We start from the raw sequence: 24172 nt of genomic DNA, 5'->3' as shown, positions 1-24172 counted from the left end.
AAAGTTTTTCCTAATATCCAACCTGTACAGAAAATGTAAAGTAGGAGACGACCTCTTGAATGTCAGTTGTACTGTTGTAATGTCAGGTAGTCCACAACCCTGTGGTGTGGCTGTACGCTTTGAAGCAGATGCAGTGACTGTGCTTTGCCAAGCACATGGTCTGCATTTTCATGGATGTTTAAAGAAGAAAGTACATGAGAGAGAGAGAGAGAGTATGAATGAATGTATTGTCATTCCTAAAAATCTTGTGCACTGTAGTTTGCCCTATGAGACTTCACACCTTAAATTTTAATTGCAAATATATAACCAGTCATGCTGAAAATACTTTAGGAATGGAATTTGATTCCGTGATACTGAGAGGTGGTGGATGATTTGGGATGGAGGCCCTAAAGGAAAATTCCATATCTGATGACAATACATTGTCTTCGTAGACTTGTATTGAAGTGAGCTCATAGCAACAAAAGTTGCCAGGCAACTTAAATGAAAGATTGAGTCAGAGGAGCGCGGCAGATGTGAGAAGGGTCTGCAAAAAATCTGACTGATACCCTGAAAAATGGTGGCAGGTCTAGAAAAGATGACCTTGCCATGTATGTGATGTAAAGCAGCGGCCTTTTTGGAAAACACATTCACTGTGATAGTTCCCCATACTGTTAAGTTGGTTTGTCTGAGTTTATTAGGAAAAATTGAAAGTTTTTCTGTGTTTTTTGGTTCAAAATCTTTTTTTCCTCTATGGTTCTGAAGCTATAGTCTCTGGACCACTCGTGGCCTGAAAAACTGTTACAGGGGGTCCATAGAAGGACACGCTTTGGGAACCACCAGTAGGGGATTGGGAGGGGAGGGGTGAGAGAATCTGTCTCTTAAAAAAAATGACTCACAGGATGAGAAGTTGGAGTCACTGTGTCCTGCGTGTGTGAATGGACATGCCCAGGCACTCGCAGTTCATAGAATCACTCATAAATATGAGACTGCTGGCTTTGATTTTTAGGCGCATTGCACTATTGACTGTAAACAAAGGCCCACCTTAATACATACACGACTGTGAGTGAACTTAGCAAACTAAGGAAGTTGGTGAGCCAAACATACATTCCTCTTCCTGGCCACGTTCTATGAATAGTAAGATTTGTAGAGGGGAGAGAGAATATCTCACTGATCTAAAAATGATTATCCTGCTTTATTAGCAAGACAAGGTGGGTGAGGTAATAATCTTTTATTAGACCAACTTGTGTTAGTGAGGGAGACAAGCTTTCTATCTTACACAGAGGTCTTCTTTAGGTCTGGGAAATGTACTGTTAGGGTATATCTACACTGAAATTAAAAATACCTGGCTGGCCCATGCCAACTGACACAGGCTCATGGGGCTTGGGCTAAAGAGCTGTTTAATTCTGGTGTAGACATTTGGGCTTTGTGCCGGAGCCCTAGCTCTAGGACCCTGTGAGGTGGAGGGGTCCCAGAGCTTGGGCTGCAGCCAGAGCCCAAACATCTGCATTGCAATTAAACAGCCCCTTAACCAAAGCCCCACGAGCCCGAGTCAGCTTGGACTAGCTGCGGGTGTCTAACTGCATTGTAGACATACCCAGAATGTCCCGTCTGAGTGCACTTCCGAGACCTGAAGCTGGTCTCTCTCACCAACAGAAGTCAGTCCAATAAAAGATATGACCTCACCCACCTTCTGTCTCCGATATCCTGTGACTAACAAAGCTACAATAACATCTGCAGATCCTGCTTTATCATATTCTTGTGTGCGTGCACACACACTCCCTTCTGCCTAACTGGCCACAGCCCATTGGCTGAGCCAGCATAGAGCTGTTCAGTCAAGCACAGAAGGAAAGAATTTTTCCTGTCAGCATGCTGTACAAGAGTTAGAGCAAAGTGTCACTCACTAATGACTTAATGACTCCCCCTGAAAACTTTTGGCCTCTCTGTGCTTATTCCTATATTTGGCAAGCTATTCACTGACCTTAGTAGTTATTTTCTTATTCCCCTGTAGAAAGACAGTGTGCCTGTATGTGGCTACTTCTGGATAATGACATTTTCACTGATAATGTGTGTGGTAGAGACTTCATCACCTGAGCAGCATGATTGTTCAAACCTTTAATGGGCTGAGCTAGGTTAGGATTAGAGTGGGATGGATTCTGTCTTGTACACATTGTAAGGAGAGTGATCACTTTAGATAAGCTATTACCAGCAGCAGAGTGGGGTGGGGGGAGGTATTTTTTCATGCTTTGTGTGTATAAAAAGATCTTCTACACTTTCCATTGTATGCATCCGATGAAGTGAGCTGTAGCTCACGAAAGCTTATGCTCAAATAAATTGGTTAGTCTCTAAGGTGCCACAAGTCCTCCTTTTCTTTTTGATAAAGTCAAGTGGACTCTCACCAGTATAAAACTAGTGTAAATGAGAGGGGAATCAGGGCCAGAGCTTCCAGATGTTGGCTGTGGTACCCCAGCTCCATGAATGCTACTGTTCCTGCACAGATAGAGTTTGAGTCACAAATCTAAGGCTATGTCTACACTACAGCATATGCTGACATAATTTATCACTTGGGGGGTGAATAAATCACTCCCTGAGCCATATAAATTACACCAGCATAAGCGCTCGTGTGCACAGCGCTATGTCGGGAGAGCTTCTCCTGCCAGCATAGCTTCTGCTGCTCATTGAGGTGGGTTTTTTATGCCGACAGAAGAGCTTTCTCCCATCAGCCTCGAGCGTCTTCACCATACGCGGTGCGGTGGTACAGCTGTATCAGTACAGCTTCAGCGCTCTACGTATAGACATGGCCTAAGTTAAGAAATCGGTACAACAGACCTTAGTGAAGGGAACTGTGCTGGTTATGACCTAATAGAACTCCTCTGAGTTTGAATGCTAAGAGGCGTGGGCAGCTCACAATAACCTTAGCAAGTGGATTTACGTAAACTGAACATTCTCCCCATAGCACCACACCCACCCACCTTTTTCTGTTTGTTTGTTTGTTCAGCCAGAAAGACCAAAATCAAACGCTTCAGAATGCTGGGCTGTGTAGACCTTACAGACTTAGGGCAAGTCTCCACTTAAAATGCTACATGGGTGCAGCTGTACTGATGCAGTTGCACCGCTGTAGCAATCTAACGAAGACGCTCTAAGCCGATGGGAGAGAGCTCTCCCGTCAACAAAGTTAATCCACCTCCACGAGAGGCAGTAGCTATGTCAGTGGGAGAAGCTCTCCCGCCAACATAGGCTGTCTACGTGAGGGGTTAGGTCAGTACGATGACGTTGCTCAGGGCTGTGGATTTTTCACACCCCCGAGTGATGTCATTACACTGATATAGGTCTGTAGTGTAGACCAGACCTTAATTTACTCCTTTAGTATGTCTTTCTGTCATCCCGATTACCCCTTCAACCTAGGCTCAATATCCAAATACGTGAGTTTATCTTTAGCTACATTTGACCTTTCTTCAAAACTCCAGTGTATTTAATCTCCAAGGAAACACACAGGTTTGCTTGTTTTATGGCAATAAATTGCTTAGGATGGATGCAACAAAAAATGAGCTTTGGAGCACAGGGCATTGAATGCAGTAGCCCAGGGCCAAAGGTACCATATGATAGCTTTTGATGAAGTACTAGAAAACTTCCCTGGATATTGCACCTTTATTGTGGGGTGAAGTCTGGTGTGTTCCAATGGCCTTGAGAGCTTATGTTGGTGGGGGTTTTAACTCCTGGAAGGGCCACCCAAGCTGGACAGGTCAGAGGATAGGGACCAGATGAAAAGCAGTCCACTCATCTCCCAGGTTGAGGTTGAGCAATAGGCCAACAAACTGTTCTGGTTTTAAAAAAAACAAAACAAAAAACAAGAAAAACACCACACCAAGATAGCCTATTCCAGCAAATAGCAGGATAGACAGGGATGGCAGAGCTTTGTTCGTGCCCTTAGCAACGTCTGACAGTGAGGGAAGCAAAGACAAGGTGGATGCGGCTAATATTTTTTATTGGACCAACTTGTATTGGTGAGAGAAACAAGCTTTCAAGCCACACAGAGCTCTTCTTTAGGATTCAGATGTGCTACGGAGCAGTACTCTAAGCCGGAGCTATTTTTAGAGTCAACCTGAAGCGTGAACCCTAATAATAGTTTTTATTCTTGTAGAATGCAGAGCAGAGTACAGCAAGACCTTTCTGGGCACTCGGATACTATGGCGATGGGTGCCAGTGAAAGATCCAAGTTAATCCTCTGCCTCCTCCCCCCAAAACTACTTACTATTTTCTTCTTCTGTTCTTGCTGCTCCCCGGTGAGAACGCACAGTTCCTCACGGCCTACTGCCGCTCTGTTCCTGAGAATGTGATTGCAGATGCACTCCCTTCACACTCTTGTTTCCATTACATTCCAAGCCACTTTCATTGCTGTGGTCTCCACTGCTAATTTCCTCCCTTTGAAGTGAGGAAAAAATGTTCAGATCTTTAATTATAACACAAGTTACTTCTTTTGGTTGAATTTAATGGAGCTTTGTTACAGGCAAATCTTTTGTTACTAACCTTATTAGTTTGAGGAAATGCAAATATCAATATCTTTGAAACCCTGTGGAAGCCAGTCTAGCTAGCAGAGATTTTTACGCCGTGGGGGGGGGGGAGGACTACTGCTTTAGTTTAGCAACCGAAACACATTTCATTCTGACATCTGGGGCTATGTCTACACTACACCGCTTGTAGCGACATGGCTGTGTTGCTACAGCCGTGTCGCTAAGTCATGCAGTCAGCTCTCCTGTTGACAAAAAAACTTTCCACCCCCAATGAGCAGTGTTTGTGTTGTCGGCACTGGTGCTTGTCGTGGCAAAACTTTTGTCTTTCGGGGGGGTTAACACCTCTGAAAGACAAAAGTTTTGTCATTCAATTGTCAGTGTAGACATAGCCTAAGTCCTCTAGCATTTTATAGTGGCTTTGCTGGGACTTGCGACACTGTCAGTTATCTGATCTTTCCTATCTGCTGTTGTCTGGATTATTGAGCTTTCCAAGTTTTCCATAATATTAGGGGATGATTACAAGAGTTACTAACAACTTTACCTCCTTGAGTAAAGGTAGCAAGGTCAAGTGAATCTAATAACTTTATCTGGCTCCTTCTGCTATTAAAGAGCATTGGTTGAAGAGGCATTTGTACTGACTGGAGGCCTTTTTAAAATTGTAATTTAAAACAGCCCAGAAGCACTGAGTTCAGTTCCTTCCAACAGAAAAGAGGGAGGGAGGGAGTATCATCAGTTTGTTAGCCCAAGTACCCAAGTTATTATGAACTATGCACAGCTCCAGTTATTCAGACTTACAGGGTTTCCATTCTCTCATACACAGGATGTTAAAATTTCACTAACTGCTCTGCTTGTGTGCTTCTTCACTTTGTCGCCTTCGCAAACAATGTCTTAGCTACTAAGAGTGGGCAAAACTGTTTCCCCTTTCAGGATTTTTTTTAAAATGCAACTTTGCAATTTTGTGCCCACAGCCCAAAGTAAACATTATGCAATCCTTGGACCTGAACACATTTCATGTGAATTTAAAATAGATATAGATGTGAGCATATTGGATATACAGGTTTGAGACTCTCTAATGGACTGCAACTGCTGACTTGGCAGCATATCATCCCTTCTGGTGGAAAAGCCTGTAAGAGGAGTTTCCCCCATCACCAAGATGGTGTGGGCAAAGTCTCCCTGGAAAAGTATGGGGAAGACCACCCCCCAGATCTTGTTACCCCCAATGTGATATGGCCGTGAAAAAAACTAATGCGGTCTTGGGATGCATCAGGAGAGGTATTTCCAGTAGGGATAAGGAGATTTTAGTACCGTTATACAAGGCACTGGTGAGACCTCACCTGGAATACTGTGTGCAGTTCTGGTCTCCCATGTTTAAGAAGGATGAATTCAAACTGGAACAGGTACAGAGAAGGGCTACTAGGATGATCTGAGGAATGGAAAACTTGTCTTATGAAAGGAGACTCAAGGAGCTTGGGTTGTTTCGCCGAACTAAAAGAAGGTTGAGGGGAGATATGATTGCTCTCTATAAATATGTGAGAGGGATAAATACCGGAGAGGGAGAGGAATTATTTAAGCTCAGTACCAATGTGGACACAAGAACAAATGGATATAAACTGGTCACCAGGAAATTTAGACTAGAAATTAGACGAAGGTTTCTAACCATCAGAGGAGTGAAGTTTTGGAACAGCCTTCCAAGGGAAGCAGTGGGGGCAAAAGATCTATCTGGCTTTAAGATTAAACTCGATAAGTTTATGGAGGAGATGGTATGATGGGATAACATGATTTTGGTAATAGGCCCAATGGCCTGTGATGGGATATTAGATGGGGTGGGATCCGAGTTACCCAGGAAAGAATTTTCTGTAGTATCTGGCTGATGAATCTTGCCCATATGCTCAGGGTTTAGCTGATCGCCATATTTGGGGTCAGGAAGGAATTTTCCTCCAGGTCAGATTGGAAGAGGCCCTGGAGGTTTTTCGCCTTCCTCTGTAGCATGGGGCACGGGTCACTTGCTGGAGGATTCTCTGCTCCTTGAAGTCTTTAAACTACAATTTGAGGACTTCAATAGCACAGATATAGGTGTGAGGTTTTTTGCAGGAGTGGAGGGTGAAATTCTGTGGCCTGGGTTGTGCAGGTGGTCAGACTAGATGATCATAATGGTCCCTTCTGACCTAAATATCTATGGAAAAAAAAAAAAGATCTGGTGGATCCCTGTGAGGTCATGGCCCCCTGTGTAGGAGTCCTGAAATTTGGCTGGGAATTAAGAATCATGGAGAGGGCAGAAGCGAGACTGGTGCTGAAGGAAAATATCTCAAGGCAACAGTTATAAATGGTGATCTAAGTGGGTTTAGCAGTGAAAGGAAGAGGGAGATTGGGTGGTAACTGGAAATGTAGCTACTGGTCAAGAGTGTTTTTATTTTTGATGGAGATGTCAGCATACTGTTACTGAGAGGGAGATGGGCCACAGAGAGCAAGAGGAGGAGATGAGAGGTGGGACAAGGGACGTGAGTAACTGGGAGGGGATCAAGCATGTGTCAGGGTTAGAGAAGAAAGCAATTGAGAAACCTCACTGTTGGTTAGAGTGAAGAATGAGGAAAGTGTGTTGCAAGAGATGTGGGGAAGGGAGGAGGGGGAGAGAAAGGAGAGGTGACAGTGGATCTCCTTTAAAAAAATCAACGAGTTCTTGGGTGAAGAAGCTGAGGTGGGGGATAGCTTTTAGGAGGGAGTCAAAGGAGAGCTTTGAATGTTTTGCCCTGTGTTTTGGATGAAAAAGCCAGCAGTTTTACAATGGTGTCACGCTACTCGCTCAGGAAGCCTCAACTTGGGAGGCAACCAGTCTGTTGGAAGGAAGTGGTTGGGTGGTTAGAATACTAGGAATACAGATCATTAAGGGCTCAGTTCTGTAACCCCTTCCTCACCTAGGGTAACACTTACATGTGTAGTCCCATTGATGTCAGTGGAACAGCTTAAATGATTAAATGATGTGCCACTCAAACAGATTAAACGATGTGCCACTCAACATGAGTAGGGGCCACAGAATTGGGCCCTGTGGGGTTTGTAGGCTTTCCTTTGGCTGGATAATGTTGAAAGATTTTGTTTACTGCTATTGTTAGCTGGAGTTGCCTGCAGTGGCGCTCTAGGCATCACTGCAACCTTTAAGCATAGGTCAGACAGTATGACCTTCTATCCCAGGGATCGGCAATCTTTGGCCTGCGGCCCGCCAGGGAAAGCCGCTGGCAGGCCAGGCCGGTTTGTTTACCTGCAGGGTCTGCAGGCTTGGCCATTCACAGCTCCCCCTGGCCACGGTCCCCAATCCCAGGCCAGTGGGGGCTGCGGGAAGCGGCGCGGGCCGAAGGATGTGCTGGCCGTCCTTTACGCAGCTCCCTTTGGCCTGGGACGGCGAACTGCGGCCAGTGGGAGCTGCGATCAGCCAAACCTGCAGGCACTGCAGGTAAACAAACCGTCCCGGCCCGTCAGCAGCTTTCCCTGACGTGCCGCGTGCTGAAGGTTGCCGATCCCTGTTCTACGCAATGGCCTGATTTCTGTTTGTACTTAGTTGTTTTACACCATTGTAATTCCATTAACTTCACTTTACTCTTAATTTACACCAGTGTGAGGGAGATCAAAATGGAGCCCACTGTGTTGAATTTGAGGAGGAAGCTGTACAAATGTACTGGAGAATTCCTAGAGGGACACTACAGAGCAGTTTACCCTGCAATAAAAAAACCTCTAGCACGGAGCCTCAGAGCCCAGGTCAACTGACTTAAATAGCAGTGCAGGTGTTTGGGCTCAACCTGGAGCTTGATCTCTCTCTAGGACCCACCCCACTTTCTTGGTTTCAGAGCCGAGGCTCCAGCCCAAGCTCTAACATCTGTGCGGCAACCTGTAGCCCCACAGCCCATGCCCTGTGAGCCTGAGTGAGTGATACGGGCCAGCTGTGGCCATGCTGCACTTCTTTTATTTTAACGTAGGTGTATCATTAGGAGAGACTTTGTTTCACTCTTCTGATGGCTGGGAAATGGTTCTGATTATGGTGTGCAGCAGGGGAGTGAGGCTGCTAAAAAGAAAAGCTCTTTGGCCCAAAAAAGTGGCTGTTGCTCACGCTCAAGAGGCTAAGGGCATCTGCCTGGAAATAAAGTACTTGATTTATGTACAGTATTAATGTTTAAATGAAACCTGTCACCCCTTTTAATAAACAATCCTCAAACTCCTGCTGTTTCTACCTCACTAATGAATGTACTTCCAAGAAGATTAACAGAAAGAACAGGACAAATTTCTCACGAGTCTGGTATGGCCACTTCATACAAAAGTGAAACAATCTCTTGCAGCTTCTAATCTGATCTGGTTATTAAATTGCTGTGTTCAGGTGAGGACCAAAAATGATTTGCAGTGTCTGGTGTAATGATGAGGTGGCAAATGGAAGAACCCCATTGTATTCCCTCCCATTCACAATACCCCAAACCACGCTGCTGTGGAGAAGATGGAAATTCAACATAACCTCACAAGAATGTGCTGCTCCAGTGGTGCAAGCAACATACCTGCTCAAATACCTTTCAAGAGTGGGTTGATTCTCCATGTCATGGTTATTTTAGTGAAAGTCACGGACAGGTTGCGGGCAATAAAAATAAATTCACAGGAGCTGTGACCTTTCTGTGACTTCTACTAAAAATAACGGGGGAGAGAGGGCTGGGGTGGGGAGAAGGAATGACAGCTGGAGCCTCATGTGGGGGACTGTCAGCCTCATCCCCACCACCACAGGGGAGCACAGCTCCAGCCTCCACCGCAGCCATGTGGGGTGGGGGTGGGGGAGGGTATGTACAGCCCCCGCTGAAGCTGTGGGGGCTGGGGGGCACACAGCAGTGGCTCCAGCTCCAGCCAAAGGGATGGGGGAGTGGGGGTGGGCGCGCACCGCCCTGGCTGCAGCAGCAGAGGATGGAGGGGAGCAGGGGGATGTCTGGCACCAATCAAAGCTGCGTGGCTGGGAGGGGGAGCGTCCGGTCCTGCCACTGACAGCTGAAGCTGAAATCACGGGGGTCTGTGACCTCTATGACTAAATCTTATCCTTAGCCCTGATAAATCACTCAGTGAACTTCACAATGAAAATTAAGCAGTGAGAGTTCCTAGGGCTCTGGAGAGACAGGGAGAATGACTTCCGTGCTTTCAGTATCGCAGTCAATTGGGCTTTGGCTGTATGACTTTTATGTATGCGGAGGATCAATTCATTACTCTGTCACTTTCAAAATAGCTGTTTTGGCTCAGAAGACACTATTCCCTACTACAATACCATTAAAGGAAGGAACTTGTAGGAAAGAAATTGCAGGAATTTAAAAACAAATCAGTCATTGGGCTATGATTGCTTGGGGGATACAGAGCCTTTCACTTCTAGATCATTGGTCCGTGGTGATTTAGATGAGATTCTAACTACCATCTGACATTATCTTGGTTTATGTGGAATGATGTGGGGGCCTGTATAAATTCTAGGGCAAAGATGTCAGTGTCAACATAACCAGCACTGATTATCTTCCTTGCAGGTAGTTTTAGCAGACAGACCCTGACTAATGTAGGGCAGGGAGACTGCACACCCCTCAGAGCGATCCCTCCAGGTTGAGGCACATCTACAGGGGTGTGTGGGAGAACCCTGCATTGTCAGTTCCTGTTCTTTACATGTTCTGTGGGGCAAATGGAGAGCTTCTGTCCCCTGGCCCGTCCCTTTGACACATTTCAACAGTACTTAAAACACTTGAAGAAAAAGAAAACTTCGGTTGGTATGCCTGCAGTGCATCTTAATTGGGCAGTGCTCTCAGCACCTTGCCAGCTGCTGTGATCTACTGCCCGAGAGAATGTTCTTGTGCAGTGGCACTTTCCATTGGATGACTTCTGCAGTATGAAATTGGGCTCTAGTTACCACAGGGTGGGAAGGATTAGGGGAAAATTTTGTCCTGTTTCTTTGGCAGTGGTCCTAATCCTGGTCGATTTCAGCATTTTAAGAACCTGATCTTAAAGAACCTGTCTTTGTTTTGGAGAACTAAAAAGTAGAGACAGACACGTATGAAGAGAAACGGAGGGTCAGAAAAGTTGTTTTTTTAAATTAAATAAACTTAACACCTAAGGCTGTTAGAGTCCACCCTTGTCCCAGACCTGAAGAAGAGCTCTGTGTGGCTTGAAAGCTTCTCTCTCACCAACAGAAGTTGGTCCAATAAAAGATATTACCTCCCCCACCTTCCCTCTCTGGTATCCTGGGACTGAGAAAGCTGCAACTACACAGCATACAGGGTCTACTCTTGTAATATATGGAGCATCCTTACTTCTGGTAGTTGGTGGGTATTGAAAAAAGAAAAGGAGGACTTGTGGCACCTTAGAGACTAACAAATTTATTTGAGCATAAGGTTTCGTGAGCTACAGCTCACTTCATCAGATGCATGAAGATACTTAGGGCCTTGTGATTGAGTCTATTGTAACTTGCCTCTAGATAACCCACTAAACTACCATTATTTAAAACATTGTATTAACCTCAAAATTACTGAAAATCTACAGAAAGAAATGACAGGCACTGGGAATGACTGCTACATAATGAGAGGTGAAATCATTGGAGGCAGAGGCAGACCAAAGCAGACATAGTTCCCTTTGTGACTCTCGGTTGGAAATTGTAAGAAGAATTCTGTGAGAGTTGCTTTCTGACAGAGGTCATTATCCCCAGGGTGAGTTTTTGGTGGGGTAATAAAGTTTATAATACTTATCTTTCATGTTTGTTCTTCTAAAGTGTTTATCCTTCTTCACATAATCTCGGAGACAAGATTGCCCTCTCCCAACATTTAATGAAGTGTTTTTATGTGTGGATAAGTATTTCAAGGTCAGACAGTCTTAACTAATTCTGAAGCCTCAATGAGCTGCTCTTAGTTTATAGCTCATAAGCAGAACTTTCCAATGAATTCCCTTGTCCCGTCATATAGACACATCTAGTTATGGATCCAGTTCCACCACCCTTGCTCATGTTGTGTAGTTCTACATTCTGCCCATGTCCCAACAGAATCAGTGAAACAACCTTTGTCTTCCTCTGGTGGTCAGCTGGCAGGTGTAATGTTACACTGTCTGAAAGCTGGCGATTACGTGGGTCTGCTTTTGCAGCTCTTCAGTTTCCCCTGACTCCTTGCTCCCAAGTTTAAATATGTAATATGCTAAAATACCTCATCCACAGTTCATTTGGGAAATTCATCCTGTAAAATTATAGATGGTGTGTGTTTCAGATCCCTTTTCGACAGCTTTTGAACATCAAATATGAAGTGACTAGTGGCTAATGGCTCTGCATGTAATATAGTATGCCCAGCTGTTTAGGGTAAAGTGGTAGCTTAATAGTTTCTATTGTCAGTGGAAGTGCAGCATCATACTCATTGCTTCGTGAAGGATGTATTCTGTGGTAACTAGAGCTGGAGACTTAATACGAGGATTCCTAGATCAGTGGTTCTCAACCAGGGGTACGCAGAGGTCTTCCAGGGGGTACATCAACTCATCTAGATATTTGCCTAGTTTTACAACAGGCTACATAAAAAGCACTAACGAAGTCAGTACAAACTAAAATTTCATACAGTCGACGACTTGTTTGTACTGCTCCATATACTCTATGCTGAAATGTAAGTACAATATTTATATTCTAATTGATTTATTTTATAACTACACAGTAAAAATGAAAATAAGCAATTTTTCAGTAATAGCGTGCTGTGACTTTTGTACTTTTATGTCTGATTTTATAAGCAAGTAGTTTTTAAGTGAGGTGTAACTTGGGGCTACCCAAGACAAATCAGACTCCTGAAAGGGGTACAGTAGTCTGGAAAGGTTTGAGAGCCACTGTCCTACGTTATTTTCCCAGCTCTCCCACTCATTGCTGTGTGACATGTTATATGTTACAAAGCCTCAGCTTTAAAATAGGAATGATCCCTCCCTAACAAGGCTTTGTTAGTGTTCATAAATTGCTTTTAATATTCTCAGCTGAAAGGCCCTGAAGAAAAGCAGAGTATTATTACTCCTATGGGGGACTGCTGAGGAGAGAGGTTAAGCTGGTGCTGCCTTGCTCAATTTAGTAAAACTCTTTAAAAGTCGTATTCTCAAAGCTAAGTTTATTTTCTGGATGCAGTTCCAGTATTAATAAACTGAGTTACATAAATCACAATTCTTAAAAGTGAACTAAGCTGCCATCTAATCCTATCCCAATGGCTGCTTTGATTATAATATTAAGTGCTGTTGGAGGCAATCAACTGTAATGGTATTAAGGCAGCTTTTCAAATGTTATTAGAGATAATAGGAACTCATGGATGAAAATGAAGAGAACCTGCAATTTAACAACCATTAAAAAATATCCCCCTTGAAAGCAGGGAATAAATGAAAGGTCTGGAGCGAAATGTTTTGATGCCACCGATGGTTATCGTGAAAGCCAGCGCTCTTAGTGCAGCAGGCCCTAATGCCTAGCACAGAATCTGGAGCAGCTCTCTTGAGTACAGTACCTTTGGGGGACAATCTCAGGGCTATTGGAAACAGGACCTGAAGCTTCCTGAGCACTTCAGAGTGGAGAGAGAGGATGGCTTTGTGCTGTGGGACTTGTGGCATCTGGGTTCAGTTTCTGGATCTACTACAGATTCCTGCGTGATCCTGGGCAAATCATTTACACTCTTTGAGCCCCCACTTCCCAACCAAGAAATGGAGATAATATATCCTTATCACAAAGCGGTTGTGATAAATTCAGTAATGACTGCAAGGTGACTTTATGCTACAGTGATTGAGGACCCTACAAGTACCTGCCTACAAACTACATTTCCTAAATTCAGGTGGGTGTTTGGGCACCTTTCTCTAGCTTCTGGTGTATTCCAAACTTTATCTGGGCCTATAGAGCCTCCAGTACTCAGTGCCCCAGCTATCAATGAACTTGTAATCTGGTGCAAATCTCATGCACATTTACTGGAGAGGACATGTGTCTGTGCTCCAAATGGCTAATGAAGTGGCCAATAAAATGTACAGTACTCTTTGACTTTCTTCTTCCTTCAAGGAGTAACACACTGCACAATCCCCTTCTTCCTTACAAAAAGAAAAGGAGTTGTGGCACCTTAGAGACTAACCAATTTATTTGAGCATAAGCATAAGCTTTCGTGAGCTACAGCTCACTTCATCGGATACATCCGATGAAAATGAAAAACCCACCCAGAGGATTGACTGTTTCAGCCAGAGCACTGTGTTGAGTGAAAATATGTTCGAGATCTGTGACTGCCTGAGACAAGCCATAGTTGTTTATGCCTCCTCATGCTTCCTGGGAAGATATCATAATAGAGGAACGGCAATTTCTTGCCACACTTAAAAGACTAGCAAAATGTTGAGCTGTCATCGCTTCTGGCATTAAAGTCTGAGTCCTCAACTGCTGCTGTGGGTTACCACGCCCTAGCTATTGGGCTGTTGTCCCTGGCTACCGCTGTGGATCACCACGCCCAAAGTACAGATCATTGTTCCTAGATACTGCTGCAGTTTGCCATGCCTTGCTGCCACAACCACTTCCACCTCTTGCTTCGGCAGATGGCCATAGAGTGATGAGAGGGAGAGCAGCCCAAATGGGGAAGAACAAGCAGGCAGGAAGGGGCTCTTGGCTCCCCATATACTTCTTTGTAACCTCGGTGGCCTCCATTTTGTAAGGCTGTAAGGTTCCTCAGCATGAACCAGTCCAGATTCAACTTGGTATTGCTATCAAAGGTAAACATGGCTATTGTCCCTAGGGGCCAAGGTCTCACTGTTTCTAATGGGATGGTATTTTACTTGAAGGAGTGGCCACTGCACTATCTATAGACAGCCAAGTCTGGGCAGTGTTACCTCTGGGCCTGAAAGCTCTCAGGTGGCATCAGACCACCACCACCAAAAATAAAGTACAATTCTGAAGGGTCATTTGACCCTCTATCTAGCACCAGTACCTAGCCAGCAGTTCACTGTCAGAATCCTCTGCCTTCTGTCTTCCTTCGCTTGCAGGACAGGAAGGATCTCTGAGACGATCACTTGGACATTCTTCTCCTTCAGCACCCCTCTGAGTTCCCTGAAGTCATCTATAATCTGTGAGCTATCCCACAATGTAGTGTCATTATGCCAATATGTACCGTGACCATGGCCTGTTGACTTCAGAAACCTGTCTAATCATAGAGTGATGTCTCATGTTTTAGCTTTGAGAAGAAAACACACCGTCCTGCTGTCTGCCTGTCCCTTGCAGAACATTCATCCATTCTTCTTAGTACAGAATCCTCAACAAGAATCATCTGTCTTCCTTGGATGGCTGAAGCTTGATTTTTTTCTTACGGGTTGTGCTGAGTAGCCATCCACAGGTGTGCCCCCCACACCTCTCCATACCATTTGACCAGCTGGATCTTCAGAGATATCTTCCACAGTTTCCACACGGCGGACCTGACATTGATTGGAAACTTTTAGCTGCATGGAATTACTCCTAGTCCTCTTCTCTTTGATGGCCACAAGCTGTTCATCCTCATCTGCCTCCAGCTGTGTAGAATGCTGCCTTATCTTCTTGTCTCTGATGGTTATGAATTACCAAGTGTGACATTCTGTACCTTGGGGGAGCACCCTGTAACCCCCATGTTGCTCATTTATATATAATTGTGATTGCATATAAAGCCGGCTGTGTGAGTTATCATGGGAAAGGTTATGATCTGCTGAAAGTCATTTTTCTATCCATATATGTATATCATTAATGCATATGAAGGTATGAGAATTGTGTGGTATGGTTGTCACTAAAACGTGCTGTAAGTTGGGGAATCAGCCAGATATTAGCTCCCCAGAGGCAACAGCAAGGAAAGTAACCAATGCCCGGGCAGGGTGTCAGACAACCCATCAACAGCCATTGTCCAGCAGGGGAGCTACAATTTAATGACTCACCTGCATGAGGCCACACCAGAGGAATTGCTCAACCTTGCCTGGAGACTGAGTAATGCCCCCAGACATGTCCGGACTTGTGTGTTCCCTAAGCACATAGGACTGAGGGTATAAAACAGAACAGAGCAGGCCCATGCTTCACCTTTCTCCTGCCCCCACCCATGCTGCAAGCAACAAGGACACTGAGAAGATTTATGCAGAAGAGACTGGCCCAGATTTCAAGGGTGAAATCTGTGTAGTACAAACTGCAATATCCAGTGGCTTGAAAAAAACTGCTTAATCTAGATGTTGCCCAGACTAATAGGATTGAGAGTTTAGACTGCATGCTTATATTTTATTTTATTTTGGTAACTAACTTTTTGCCTGTCACTTAAAATCTATCTTTTGTAGTCAATACATTTGTTTGGCTGTTTATCTTTACCAGTGATTTTGCCTGAAGCATGTGGCAAATATGCTCAGGTTTGAAAAGGCAGGTGTATATACACTTTTCATTGATGAAGTGGTGAACCAATTAATAAATCTGCACTTCCCACCTTGAGCAGTGCAAGACGGTATATTCCTGAGGTACAAGGCTGGGAGCCGGGGGAATTTGGCTCTGCTGCCATTGCTCTGGGAGCATTTATGCAGTATAGCTGGGTGTGGGGCTCCACATGCTGTTGTGCTGAGTGATCACAGCACCTGGAGGGGTTTGCTGCTGGTCACTAGCAAGGCATTGTGAGAGACAGCCCAGGCTGGAAAGAGTTCAGGGGGGCACAGTGTTCCCACAGTCTGTCTGCACCCTGGGGAATCCCGTCACACTAAGTATCTCTTATTTCATCTCTTTCTCATTCCTGGATGGCCAGTTTCTTTCTTGAATCTGGGGTAGTGATGCTTCCTGAGGCTGGTTATCCAAGGACTCTTCAGCCTTTCTGGTGGTCTGTAACATCTGTACTTTTGTCCTTCCAATCTAAGACTCCTAAGCAAAAAGGTCAAGTCTCTGTACTATAATGTTCTCAATATGGTCAAGAAAAAGGAAGTTTTGTAGAAACCCTGACATTAAATGCTTCCTTAGGTTAACTACCTGGATTCCAACCCCACAATGTTTGGAACCTCATTCTGCTCCTTACTCACTACTTTTAGTATCGTTACACTTTTTATCCATTAAAGCAGACTTCCTGAGAACCACTATCGCCAATCGGATGAGTTTATGAAGTTGGGAGCTTTCTCTGAGGAGACCTGTTCAGACATGCAGTCCTCACATCTGTTATAGCACTCACTTGCAAAGTAAATTCAAGAAATGTTCTTTTTCTGTCAAGCATCAAAGTCTAATCTGTAGGAGCACTGATAACTTCAGGGCAGAGAAGTCATGTCTCCTGTATTGAGACCAGCTAGATGGCCATGTAGCCATCAATACATGAATTCACCAAATTCTACATATTGGTCATCTAATCACTAACCAATGCCATTTTTCGGCAGAAGTCTTTCCCATGCCTCATTGTCCAGGATATATAATCTGCCTCATTTTGGTTGTCCATAATTAAAGGATGATCCAGCTTCCCACCCTGGAGGCACATTCCTGTGAAAATTCCAATGTTAAGGCTCTGTGGACCCTAGCTCCATGTAGAACAGAAAAAACAAATCTGTGTTTTGCCTGAAAATTTCCTTTCCTCGAGTAATAAGGTCCATAGATCCTGCCCATCTTGGAGACAAATGGATCATCCAGAATAGAGAGAGAAGTTGATACCCAAATATTCAGGTTTATTTTGTTAGGGAGACGTGTCCCTGTGCTCTGCATTAGGAGAAATTGTTGTGATTTCACTTCAAAGTATAGTTAACACAATCTGTAATTTAGGAAAGTAGAATGGAATCATACTGGCCTGGACATTGTCTTGCTTAAAGGGAACTTCAGGGGGTGGGGCACTCCCTTGTTGCTAATGAGTGGCAGATCTGGTTCTGCCTCCAAGTTGTAAGTAGGCTGAAGTACCCCTTGTAACAGATCTGTAGACCTTATTACTCAAAGAAAGGAAACTTGTAGATAAGCACGAATAAATTTTCCTATTCTGATGTCATACCATGTGTGACCAAAGCAAACATTGTCAGCTAATACCTTGTCTACCCTAGGAGGCTTTTGCTGGTATAGTTGTACTAATATAGTTATGCTGACAAAATCCTTTAGGGTGGATGCACTTAACTGGTATAAAACGGCTTATAGTAGGGTTTTTATCAGTGTGGCTATCTTGGTAAAAATCACACCATTAATTGACAGATCTATGTTGGTAAATTTCTAAGTTTAGATCACACCTAAATTTCAGGTAAACTACATTTACATCTGAAGCCTACCTGTGAACATCTTTTTTTTATTAAGTTAAATTCCTTGGGGCATTTCCTGTTCCCAGAGTGTGGTCAATATTCAGGATTCCCTGTTCCAGAAGGGACTGGCAGAGCCCACAGCACTGGGAAATCAAGAAAAATAGACCGGTATTCCATATTTAGACACTACTGGTATCTCAGAGTATAAATGAGACTGGATACTTAACCGTGATAATTGTAGCTTATGTGCGCAGGGCTGAGCTGGTTACCTAATTTGGGAAGCCATTTTCTCATGGTATATTGACGGGGATTTTTATTTTTTCTCTGCAGCACTGAGTTAGGAGAGGGGGTCATCCGTTAGGATCTGCTGGGCATATCGCCCATCGCCTGATTTCCTGTGATTGCAGAGGTTGGGTCATGGGAGATGGAAACTGGTGCTTTCCATCTTCTGTTCTATGTTTATATTACACACTAAGATACCGGAATTAGATCAGTATCAGTTTGAAAAGTCCTGTTCCAGCACTAGTGCCATAACTACAGCCAGGATTTTAAATGTGCCATCCCTGTGTAAAAATACATACACTTGTCAGGCTTTCAAACACAACAGTGATGAACACAATATAAAACTTGGACTCGTAAGTTGATACTTGGTGAGACGCTGAAAGCGTAATTGGAGAACCCACCTCTAGGTGCTTTTGAAAGAATGTCATATGCAAAGTATGAAATTGGAGAACATACATTTATTTATTGTAGATAAACATTAAAATGAAACTCTGGATCCTCTGCTCTTGTAACAGATATTGAAAAAAGTTTGTGGTCCTTCATCTCTTGGTTGCTAAGCTTCAAGGTAATATCATCCTGTTTATAAGGCTGGTATCAAGCCATGTCTGGGGAGTCTGCAGATACAAGCCAACATCTAACAGAGATCAGAGGTTAAAGGTACGCCCACAAGGAAAACTACTGCTCCCGTGCATGGTAGTGCAGCTGTATTTTCTCACTGATGAATATTTTGGGATGAGTGACATTTATGGCTGTAGTTGCATTAGGTTTAGAAACTTTGGCAGCTGTATTTCCTGTAAATTACAAGTGACCATTCAATGCTATGTGACCCTGCCATCTGTCTTTATCTGAGACACCTTTATTTCCAGTAAACTGTTAGTGATCATATGGTGCTGTATCATGACTCATATACTCAATAATAACTTACAGAGGCACCTGTAGTCTGAAAGAAGTGCAAGTGCTCTTACATCTCTCTGACTCGCCCATCCTATTTTATTTTCCATGCTCACTTACAAGCGCACTCACTTGTGTTTCTTGCCTGCCTCACTATGGCATTTGATCAGCTAAGACACGACCTGCAGTACCAAATGCTGTCATGCCAGGCATTGGGGCACCTGTAGCAGCTGAAGGAATTGCAGTCAGTGTTTGCTTGGAGAAATTACATGCACCTGTTACTTTATTTATGTTTTAAACAGTCTGGAGAGAGAGGAGTGGGAAGTCTGTCTAGCTTGGTATCCTGCCTTCTTGACAGTGGCTGGTGCCAGATGCTTCAGAGGGAATGAACAGAACAGGGCAATGATCGAGTGATCCATCCCCTGTCATCCAGTTCCAGCTTCTGGCAGTCAGAGGTTTAGGGACACTGGCATCATGGGGTTGCATCCCTAATCATCTTGGCTTATAGCCATCGAGGGACCTATCCTCCAGAAACTTACGTAATTCTTTTTTGAATCTAGTTAGACTTTTGCCCTTCACACCATTCTCTGGCAATGAGTTCCACAGGTTGACTGTGCATTATGTGAAGCAGTACTTCTTATGTCTTCTCTTTTCTAAGCTAAACAGTCCCAGTCTTTTTAATATGGAAGCTGTTTTGTAACTTTTCCTGGCTGGTGTTAGCTGTATGCGGCTAGAGATCTGTGCTGGTAGCAGAGGGCTTCTAGGGTGAATCTGTCATGAAGGTTGCATCAGCCAAGGTATCTGTGAAAGCTAAAGGGGGCAAGTAAAACTAATAATGAAACATTTAAAAACAATTAGTGTGAATTCAGTGCTGGCAAAAGATTTCAGATTGACAGACCAAGAGACATAAATCTCACTTCAGTCCACACTTAGGCCCTGATCCAGCCGATCATTTAATTAAACATGTACTTAACTTTTTAAGCATATGAGTAGTTTCATTTCATCTGGGTTTTTAGATCTCAAGTTGATAGTTGCCTTAATAAATGCCAGTTTAGCCTCAGAAAAGATACGGTATGTATGGCAGCAGTGCCAGATCCCTCTGGTGCCAGTGTGCCTGTTTTGTTTTGGAAGGACCACCATGAAGTCAGAAGGGGATTTGATCTCCAAGGCCCTTTGGGGTATGTCTACGCTGCAGTTAGACACTGGCGGCTGCCCCAGGCCAGCTGATTCGGGGTCGGGCTAAGGGGCTCTGGGATCCTCCCACCTCACAAGGGCCTCTCCGTCTACTCTGCAATTAAATGGCTTCTTAGCCTGAGTCAGCTGGCACAGGCCAGCCGTGGGTTTTTAGACATGCCCATTGTTCCTTAGCCATTCTGCTAAGACTCAATAGGAATGCCAATTCTAGTGATGGGTTTTGTGATGTGCACACCAGTCCAATGGGAACTGGACTAAGACCCGCCAAACTCATTTCATGTAGTCCTCAGAACTGCCATCAGATGGTAAAAAGTTTCAGTCAATAGCAACCTGGAATGAATGTGGTCTTAGGTACCTGCTAGGTGAAAGGCTCTTCGTGCCATCAACAAATTCCTACCCAAAAGCCTCTAAAATTTCCTTTAAGCATGACACCTGTGTTTTTGAATCAGCATTCTCTGCTTATTAAGTATGAGGCACAATTTATGGTGTTGGTTTATAAATATAAAACTCTAAATGGCCCATCACATATTTAATGGAAATACCGTCTTTTTATTGAATAATTATATGTATAAAACAAAATGAATAAAATAAATTTAACTAAACCCACAAAATGTCCTGTGTCTAAGCACTACTGTAATATACATAATAATGTCTTAATGACACAAAGTAAACCTATATGGCAAATAAATCCCACTAAATACAAACTAAAAAACAACCCAGGAATCCTTCCCCCAGGCTAAAACTTATAGGCCTGTTAAAGTCGCTGGCCTCTTCTGGAGAAGGCCCTGCCTCCCATGCACTCAAGCTGATCAGCATTTCCAGCGCTACTGGTACGTAATGCTGTGATGGAAGGGACTGCAGGAGCTGGTCCCTAAGATAGATTGGCCCAGGCTAGGCCCTCACCCATTCTTTTTTTGTCAGGATTTGCTGCTATCATAGAGACCAGCCAGTCTTACTTTATATTTGTGGGTCTGGAACACTAAAATATCCCAAAAAGAAAAGCAGTACTAGTGGCACCTTAGAGACTAACCAATTTATTTGAGCTCACGAAAAGCTTGTGCTCAAATAAATTGGTTAGTCTCTAAGGTGCCACTAGTACTCCTTTTCTTTTTGCGAATACAGACTAACACGGCTGCTACTCTGAAACCTAAAATATCCCAGTGTATTCCTGCCCCCAAATCCTGCTTTTCCAAATGCAAGATGAGGAGTGAGACAGTGAGATGGAAATTCTTGTGGTGGGGGCTACCTAATGCCAGTGTTTTCTCCCCAAACAGAGTTTTGTCGAATTGATGAGCCCTTGTGCCACAACGAAGATGAGCAGCTCAGCTTTGAAGCTGTCTGCAATATCCACAAACAGATGGACGATGACGCCAATGGCAACGTGGATGTAGAGGAGAGCGATGAGGTTAGTTCACAGCTACTTTTCTTTCTTTCTCCCTTCTGTCCTTCCTCCCCTTCCTGCCTTCCTCTTTAGGAGGGCAGCTCTACATTGGATAGTACTGCGTGTCAGGGGTGGCCAAAGATCAGCCAATAACATTTTCCAGAGTAGTTGTTGGCTGCCTTCATCTTCAGCCTGCAGAGACTGCAGCTCCCAGAATGCCATAATAAGACACCAGTCCTCGCCCTGAATAGAAGAGACAGGCAAAGACACAGAGATGTGACTTGCCGAAGCTCAAGAGAACCAAGGTCTCATGACTCCCCAATCCAGTACCTTATCCATTAGGCAACACTACCCCGCAGCTCGATACAAGCACTGTCCACTAGACCCTGCTACCTCCTCGAGGCAGTACAGCAGAGCTGAGCTCTGTGCACATGCTGTCCGCCTGGAAGTGCTTCGGAAGGGAGGTGAGGTCATAAATGGGGCAGTTGGATCCTTTTGAAAGAAATTACAGAAGTGTGATCTGCAGTTTCTGCGTTGTGAAGTGAAGCCTTTGTTTTCTCCATTGGGACTGGTTTGGTCTATTTACTGTGATGTTTGCTCTTGTATAGTGCTCTGCCAGCTGAAAGCTCTCTACTAACGTTGGACTGACTGACCCTCCCAACAACGTGTCTCTCTCCCCCTGCCCCACCCCGTCCAGTGAGGGAGTATGATCCCTGTTTTGCAGAGAAGGAAGTGCAGGCACAGGGAATTTAAATGGTTGCCTGAGCCCACACAATAAAGCCGTGTGACACACAGGCCCCTAATAATGAAGCAGCTCTTTAATTTAAAAATATTGGAAAGAAAAGGCTCATCAGTCCAAAATGTGAAATGGTGTCAATTCAGAGTCGCCCCAGCAAGCTTGGAGGGCAGGCGCCAAGTTGTTTGTTCTGTCATTACAGAGCTCTCCTCTTTTTGTCTCAATTTCACTGCCCAGACTGATCAAAGAGCTCCCATCTGAATTTCCCCCTCACTTGTGAGGACAACCTTTTTGTACAGTCCCTTTCCCGTGTCTCAGTCCCTATAAACTCTGGAGTTCTAATCCTGGCTATGCCTCTGACTCATGGTATGGGCTTGGGTCATTTGTCTTGCCATTCATTTGTCTACCTCAGTTTCCCCATGTGTAAAATAGGGACAATACCCATGTTGAAAAAGTGGAGGATTAATTAGTGGGTTTTGTATAGCTCTTTGAATGTGCTAGATAACATTATATAAATGCTATGTAAAGTATTGTTAATCTATGAATTAGTTTGCATAGCTGGAGGGCAGGATCTGATGCAAGAATCTGTCTTGTGTGTTCTTTGTATTGTCACTTTACTCTGGCCTCTGTGCTACTGTAATACAAATAATTATTATTATTACTACGCTCCCTGGGGATTCAGTTCTGGATGGTTTTCTGAGCTTTCTCAACCCCTGGCTTGGCTGTATTTTGAAGTTGCCCCATTACTACCGTCTAGTTTAAAACCCTTTAAGTATCCAACTAAATATGATCATCCAGGCCCTCTTCATCTCTTGTCTTGATTATGAATCACCACTTCCAGTCCATTCAAAATGCAGTTGCTAAGATCGTATTCCTTACCCATTGACCTGACCACATCACCCTCTCTCTGTGAATCCTCCACTGGCTTCTCTTCTCCAGGATGTCAAATACTACTTGTCCTCACCTTCAAGGCTCTCCCTAAATCTGGTCTCCCTGCTTTGCTGACCCTGGTGTCATGTTGCATGCTGCTCTTTCCACTCCTTCAGTGACACCAATCTTATTGCCTGGTTTGTTTGTTTCTTGCACAGCTGTCCTTGTGGTTTTTTCCATGCTACACTTACGCTGTGAATGCCCTCCCAGAGCTAATCTGCAAGGCCATCTCGCACTCCAAGTCCCTCTTTAAGACCCACTTCTGCTATGATACTACAAGAAATTAGCCAATTAATATAGTTACTTAAAGGAGATATGATAGAAAACACACACACACACACAACTAACTTTAGGCAGATAAGTCTTCCTTATTCCGTTACGCCACAGACTAGCCCTCATTAGTAACTGTACACTCTTTTTGAAGTTCCCTGCCATCTGCTCCCCATGCCTGTGCCCTGATAACTGTTTAGTTATCCTTCCATTCTGTCATGTCTCATATTTAGTTTGTAAGCTGCTTGGGGCAGGACTCACCTCTTCCACGGTATTCTCTGCGCTGTTTTTTCCTGGGAATTTTGTAGTGCTGTCACAGCCTCTTGAAACAGGCCATCAGAACATAAATATATAGGAAAAAAATGACACTCCCCAATGTACAGAGGAGAATATTTCCTTATTATTATGTATATGAAGGTGGACAAACATTGATTTTTCCCTTGGAAATGATAAAAGCTTTGTATTTCAGCCAACTGAAATGGCTAATTTTCATTGGGTTGCCCACCTACAACTTGGCTGTGAATTAAAACTCAGCTAAAAGATGAGAAATTACAACATCCTCTAGTCTACTAGACTGTCTTCCTTAGATTCTCCATCTGTTCTGCTCAACTGTAGGGCAGTCACAGCCTCAGCAACTCTGCCATAAAGAATTTGTCTTGTCGTCATGTTTTCTGAGGCTTGATGAAAGAGGAGAACACCAGAAGCCATCAGAGGCATCGACTTAGTTCTCAATTTGAGGCCCAATTGCACATTCCTGCCTGCTGTGACAACTATTGGAAATAAGCCTAAATCCACCCCTCACACTCGTTTGTG

General features: G+C 44.1%; 1 protein-coding gene across 5 annotated transcripts in view; it reads left to right on the top strand.

Moving 5' to 3' along the window:
• The window catches only part of STIM1 (stromal interaction molecule 1), a 182055-nt gene that overhangs the window by 66583 nt on the left and 91300 nt on the right, over positions 1 to 24172 (top strand). For all 5 annotated transcript variants that reach the window (XM_074954198.1, XM_074954182.1, XM_074954211.1 and 2 more), the window contains one exon: positions 21317 to 21447. In XM_074954198.1, coding sequence (XP_074810299.1) covers positions 21317 to 21447 — 131 coding nt within the window. The remainder of the gene's footprint in view (positions 1 to 21316; positions 21448 to 24172) is intronic.

This window comes from Natator depressus, chromosome 1 (assembly GCF_965152275.1).
Source record: "Natator depressus isolate rNatDep1 chromosome 1, rNatDep2.hap1, whole genome shotgun sequence".
Classification (NCBI taxonomy): domain Eukaryota; kingdom Metazoa; phylum Chordata; order Testudines; family Cheloniidae; genus Natator; species Natator depressus.
This window is presented reverse-complemented; position numbering and strand designations above follow the sequence as displayed.